At 48.8% G+C, this 6,203-nt stretch overlaps 1 protein-coding gene across 3 annotated transcripts; it reads right to left on the bottom strand.

Moving 5' to 3' along the window:
* Positions 1 to 246: 246 nt before the first annotated feature.
* CIAO2B (cytosolic iron-sulfur assembly component 2B) lies at positions 247 to 5,456 on the bottom strand. 3 transcript variants are annotated; one of them, XM_069085816.1, is made up of 6 exons: positions 5,112 to 5,389; positions 4,712 to 4,791; positions 2,592 to 2,717; positions 2,324 to 2,369; positions 563 to 613; positions 247 to 431 (listed from the first exon to the last, which is right to left on the bottom strand). In XM_069085816.1, exons 1-6 carry the CDS (start codon positions 5,257 to 5,259, stop codon positions 352 to 354), a joined length of 531 nt encoding a protein of 176 aa, XP_068941917.1. In that variant the 5' UTR covers positions 5,260 to 5,389; the 3' UTR covers positions 247 to 351. The 3 variants fall into 3 exon arrangements, with proteins under 3 accessions (XP_068941917.1, XP_068941919.1, XP_068941918.1); XM_069085818.1 differs by lacking the exon at positions 2,592 to 2,717 and having other exon boundaries at positions 5,112 to 5,456; XM_069085817.1 differs by having other exon boundaries at positions 247 to 613; positions 5,112 to 5,376.
* Positions 5,457 to 6,203: the final 747 nt, after the last annotated feature.

Genomic DNA, 6,203 nt, shown 5'->3' with positions numbered 1-6,203 from the left:
GAGTGATTGGTGTGGCCCAGGCCAGGGCTCCCTGCTATAGGCCCCCCACCTGGCCAGAGGCTATGGGCATAAAGAATGGCTATCTAGAAGCAGAGTTCCAGGTACCACATGCTTCTGGTTCCAGGTGGCTAATTCTGCCATGGGCCTTTCACTTAATACCATTCCCAGGTTGTGTTCCCCCCCCCCCGCCTTTCCTGTCTCTGCTAGGTGGCAGAGGGACAAGGGGTATGGAAGGGGCTTGGACACTTTTTGTGATATTTGTGATAGTGAAGTATAAGTTAAAGGTTTATTAAACTATTTCCAATGTCCTCTTCAGTGGTACAACTCATTTACTGGTATCCCCATGCCCACCTAGCCAGCCATTTTCCAAGTGGGCACATCGTCTCCCACAGTTTTCCTCAGACACACAACAGAGCATGAGTGCAAATGGGGGTGGGGGGTGGGAAGGCAGCAAGGACACATATGGACACGCAGAGCTGCAGGATCCTCAGGAGGTGGCTCCTCTCCTAAGTGAGTTAGGACCGAGCTGACAGACACTGGTTTACAACTTCCAGCAAATGGGAATTCTCCAAAGCTGCAGCAACGCGCTCCTTGTCCGCAAGCTGTTTGTTCACTGGACAAGAAACAAGCAGAGACAGGAGGGGTGAGTGCATGGGAGTAGCACCCCCAGGGCCTGGCCGGCTCAATCCCCCCCTCCCCACCTGGTGGTCCCAGAGTCTGAGGGCTCAGAGCAGACTGCCAGAGCTGGAAAGGCCCTCATGCTGTAAGGGGCCCAGGAACAAAGAGTCTGAGTGCTGGAACAGACAGCCCGAGAGATTTCTTCAGTCCAACTCCTCATTTAAGACAAAACTGACGCCAAGAGAAGGGAACTGAGGCGTCTTCAGCACAACTCTGGAAAGCCAGACCTAGAACCCCCAGTTCCTGCCTCTAGGCTTAATGCCCTTTCTCCTGTGCTACCTTGGAGGTGTCCCTAATTCTTCTCTCTCTATCCAGGCAGTTACCAGGTCTGTGGCTTCTTCCTTCAGATTCCCCTCTATCTGCAGTCAGGTCACCAGCCTTGTTCAGCTACTGCCATTCTATACTCCAGCTACTTCAGGAAACGAACTGGCGTCTGTCTTCAGTTTTTGGCCTCCGTTTCATGCGGCACAGGCCAGCAGACTAACTTCCCAAATGCCATCCAAACCCTCACTTTCTTGTCCCAGACTCCCCTTGGCTTCCATTTTCCTGCAAGGCCAATTCTGGACAGGTCAGCATGCCACAGTCCAGACTAGCCCTGCCTGGCTCCTTACTCCCCCTTCTCTCAAGGTCAGTCTCCTCACTATGCTGTAAACCCATGAGGGCCTTCTGCCTCCCTTGACTTTGTCCATTCTGTTCTCCCCAGCAGTAACCATCTGCCTTTTTCCACTAATCTGTATCCTCAGGACTCATCCCCTGTGAAACCTTCTGGATTAACCCTAATCCACAGTGATTCCTCTGACCTGGAATTTCCTAAGCATTTTATAATTTGTAATACTATAACAGCAATAGTAATAATGAGGATAATAAATAAGTGATGTGTTTCTATTTCACACAACACCCATACTCACTATTGTAGCATTGTTCTTAAATTATTTATGCTCTTTCTCAATAATTAGGTTAGAAAATGTCTGAAGGGAAAACCTGCCTAATGCTTCTCCAGGACCCATTTAGGCAGGCAGGAAGTACTTAGCAAAGCCTCACTGCAAGAAGCCCTAATTTGCCTTTTATCAGGCAGGCACAAAATGGGGAAGAAGCCTCAGATGCCCCCCTTCTGCCAGCCTGTCCCCCTGCCCAGAATGGCCTTCTTTCTTTCTACTTCATTTAGCTGGCTCCAGGTCTAGTTTCCCATACCATCTAACAAGAAACCAGCAGCTGACTGTTTGCCTTGATCCTGCTCTGTCTCCCCAGTGGGACATAATCCTTGGACCAGACTTCTACCAACCAGGTCCCCCCACCCTGAGGGAGTGGATATATTGGCAGGAAGAAAGAAAGTAGGGAGTGAGATGTCCAGGGATGTTTTAAGAAGGAAAGGTGGAAATTAGGGTTGGCTGGCAAAGAGATGGTGCCCATAGTCAGATTTAAATTCAGATCTTTCCTCTTGACTCTCATTATGATCTTGGGAAATGGGGTTGAGGGAAGGTCAGTTGCCCTAATTCAGACCCCAAAAATGGAGGAAGATTTCATACTGAGTAGATGGAAACCAGGGGAAAACAATACAACCCAATTCCATCCTTTCTTGGGTGTTTCCATTGGAATTGAGAGGGCACTGCCAGGAAGAGAAGTGTGGGACTGGGGCCATACTCACCAGCATGTTCTGAGGCATGTGTTCCAGGAGTAATGTGAACATCCATCTGAAAGGAAGAATTAGAGTCACTAAAAGGCCTTGAAGAAATTCTGATCCTTGCTAAGTGCCCATCTCCCAGGCCTCTCAGGGCATGGGGCAAAGTGACTCAGGAGGAGATTTATGGCTCTTCATTCCTCAATGGCCTTTTATTAGAGACAGTAGCATGCCAGACACCTCACTAGAATTCCACTTAAAAGTCAAGTACAGAGCACTAATGTCCTTCACTAACCTTGAACCTTTCAGGCAGGGAGCGGATCAGCTTGACTTTGATGGACAGGCCGATTAACGTTGCCATGCTGCAGTGAGGGATTGTGGGAGTAAATTCCACAGCCACTGTACTCTCCCTGTCATTAACCTGCAGAGGAAGGAGAGAGTGCTAGCTACTGTTTATCTGGGTTCTTCTCCCAATGTCAAGGTCAACTTGCCATAGGGAGGGAAACACCTAGGTTTTAACTGATGCCTAGGCACAAAGGCCCACACTGCCTCTAAGTTGTTTCTAAAAAATTCTGAACTTGATGCCAAATAAAGAGAGCATTTCCATATCTGAAGTGGAGCAGAAAAGGGGGGGATCACGCATGAAATTGTGACACTCTATTATGTACTGTGTGCTTTACTTTGAAGTCTGTAACAAATTCAACTTGTAACTTTCAAAGCTATTCTGCTTCTCTGGGCTCTTACATGCTCTTATAATGCCCCCTCCAAGGTCACACTGCCACAGAACTGCTCAGGAAATCTGCATGGCAGACCCACCTTGCTTCCCTCCCTGAATTCTCTATGTATATGAGATTAAGAATCTTGAGGCAATTTTTATATTTGTTATAAAGCCTATAAAGCCAATTTGTTATAAAGCCTATGTTCTTTTTTTTTTTCTAAGAGGGGAGATGGAAGGGCAAGCAGGGAAAGACATAGGGTTGCCCAAAAAAGAGTAACTAGCACTTACATGGTACTCTAAGGTTTGCAAAACTCACAAATATCACCTCATTTAATCCTTACAACAACCCTGGGAGACAGGTGCTATTATTGTCATTTTACAGAAGGAAGTTTTACAAGAGGCAACTTTTTACAAAAGGAAACTGAGGAAGGCAGAGGTTAAGTTCCTTGCCCAAGTTCACACAGTTGAGTAAGTGACTGGAATTCAGGTCTTCCTGACTCTTAAGACCAGCACTCTATCCACTGTGCCACCTAGCTGCCTAGAAAAGAGAGCCATTAAGGTATCTTTTTTAAAGCATAGAGAAGAGACCAGAAAGAAGTCCAGGAAGCAGTATAGTCAAGCAGGGCAGTTTTGAAAGCTACAAGTTAAATTTACCTATTATTAAAAAAAAAAAAGTTCTACATAATAGTGAATCTGCAGCTTCATGTACAATCCTTTTTTTCTGTTCTACTATGAATATGGAAGTACGCCTTTTTATTTGGTATTAAGTTCAGAATATATAAAAAAAAACAATTTTCTATGTATTTCTTCCATATTGAGGGAAAGAACTCTACCAGTCTGCAAAAGAAAACAGCTATCTTAAAGGAGAGCAAACCTTGGGGGATTGGGGTACTAAATAATTTTATAAATATTTATAAATGGTCTACTAGGTGCCAGGATCTGAAAAGATGCAAAAGACAGTCCCTACCCTCCAGGAGATTCCAATGTAATAGGAGAGACAACATGTAAACAAATATATACTTAGCAATCTGTATAGAGGATAAACAGGAAATGAACAGAAGGAAGGTAATGGAATTAGGAGGGGTTGGGGATGGCTTTCTGTAGGTGCTTTAAAGGTGGTCTGGCATAAAGAACCTTAGCCCAGGGTGGCTAGGTGGCACTGTGAGTAGAGCACTGGCCCTGGAGTCAGGAGGACCTGAGTTTAAATCTGGCTTCAGACACTTAACACAAATACTAAGCAGTATGACCTTGGGCAAATCACTTAACCCCAATTGCCCTACAAAAAACAAACAAACAAAAAATACTCACTGGGGCGGCTAGGTAGAGGCAGTGAATAGAGCACTGGCCCTGGAGTCAGGAGAACCTAAGTTCAACTCTGGCCTCAGACACTTAACAGTTACTAGCTGTGGGACCTTGGGCAAGTCACTTAACCCTAATTGCCCTGCCTTCCCCCCTCTAAAAAAAGAAAAAAAAAACTTTGGCCCAGGAAAGGCCGCGAGTTCTGGTCCTGACCAACACCCACACACGCCCCCCACGCTCCCTTTCCTTTACATCCCCAGCACTTAGCACAAAGCAGGGGCTTAATAAAAGCTAGCTGATTTAATGACTGAGCATCCCTGTGGATGGGTCCCTGGGGGGAAGGGGCAGAAATCCTTAAGCTGACGGCAGGACAGCCCCGATCCCCACCCATTCCTCACTTTCACCCGCACTTGCTCCACCACATTCAGCTCCTCCAAGGTAAGCGGGTGCTCTGGGTCATTGATGGACCGGATCAGGTGTGCGTAGCAAGTGAAGGAAAACACTGCTGCGCCAAGGCCAGTAGGGGGCGCTCCAGAGCTTTCTCCTAGGCTTTAGCTCCCGCCCAACTTCCACCAGGATGATCGTGCTTACGCCACGCCCCCACCCATCTAGGCTCCGCCCAGCTCCCGAGAATGACCAATACAACGCCCCGCCCCCCCCCCATCCATGCCCCGCCCCTGCTTCCAGTCAGGCAAGCCCTTTCCCGAATACTCCCGACACCTATTCCCGCCCCCGCCCCTGGGCTTCTCGGCCCGCCAAACTCCGCAGGCGTCGGATCTCCCAGCAGCCAGTGGATATCGAAGATCTCCCGGTCGTCAATGCTGTCGGGGACCTGATCGTCCTCCTCGCCTGCGGTGACAGGCCGCTCCCCGGACCGCTGGTAGATCAGAGGGTTCGCGTTCTCCAAGAGGCCGCCTAGGCCAGCGCCGCCGCCTGCGCCCACCATGTTGTCCGGACCCTCGGCGGGCCGTTCATTGGGCGCCCCTGCCGGCAAGGATCACTTCCGGCGTGCGGCTTTGGCGGCGGGGAAGTAAAGGGTGTTTCCGGGAGGGGCGGCTACGGTGGTGCGGAGAGGACAAAAACATTCTCTTTGCGTTTTAACCCTCCTCCTCTGTTCCCTAAACGGCCTAAGGGGAAAGGGGGGCGGGCGGCGGTGAAAATCCGGGATTGGTAGGTGCAGGGGAGAGATCGCTGCACCAATTCACGACACATCCGTGGGTCTCAGCCTTCCCATCTGTAAAATGAGTGGATTGACCTGGAAGGTGCTTTCCAGCCTAGGATGTGCTGGTGAATGTTTAACCCCCAGATCTTGGCCGGGGGTGAGGGGGTAGTGGGGCGGGTCATTCTTTTTAATGGGCAACATTAACCCTTCCTTAAGTCGAGGCAATCGGCTGGACCATGCACCAAGTCCCGATTTATAGCATTTGCAGATTCTGAGGCCAGGCGTGTGAACCTGAAGGTTTGGTTAAGGGAGACAAACAGGCTAGGTGACATTGTAAATTCATGTTGATTCCCTCAAAGGTAGCCGAAACTGGCGAGCTTGTAGGTGCTAGGAGCCAAAGTCCACGCTCTGACTGCCTGATACAAGAATGACAAGCTTTTGTATGTTTTGGGACAATCCCAAGACGGCTGTGTCCCTCAGATTTATGGTCTCCATATGGTTTCTATCCATAGTGGGAAAGGAAGTTTCTTAGTTGAAAATGCAGATTGACAAGACAGTTGACAGAGTGGAACCAGTTGGAATTTACGTCTCAGGGTGTCTGTGTCCCACTCCCCCCCCCCCCCCCCCCATGCTCCCAAGATAAGAGAAGTCCCACTCTCTGGTTGTGAAGGGGAAGAAATACCCACTGTAGACCTTATCTGGCCTTTCTAGTTATAGACACAGGAAAG

The sequence above is a fragment of the Petaurus breviceps genome, unplaced genomic scaffold (genome assembly GCF_028583685.1).
Source record: "Petaurus breviceps papuanus isolate PSGF00001 unplaced genomic scaffold, PetGlider_PUasm1.0 176, whole genome shotgun sequence".
NCBI lineage: Eukaryota > Metazoa > Chordata > Mammalia > Diprotodontia > Petauridae > Petaurus > Petaurus breviceps.
Note: the sequence above shows the minus strand (reverse complement) of the source record. Positions and strands in the feature narration are given on the sequence as shown.

Coding starts and splice junctions, on each gene's coding strand:
- CIAO2B (XM_069085816.1), bottom strand. CDS start 5,259: ATGGTGGGCGCAGGCGGCGGCGCTGGCCTAGGCGGCCTCTTGGAGAAC. Junction 614..2,323: donor ACATGCCTCAGAACATGCTG/GTGAGTATGGCC, acceptor TTTCTTGTCCAG/TGAACAAACAGCTTGCGGAC. Junction 432..562: donor TGCTGCAGCTTTGGAGAATT/CCCATTTGCTGG, acceptor CCACCCCCCACC/CCCATTTGCACTCATGCTCT.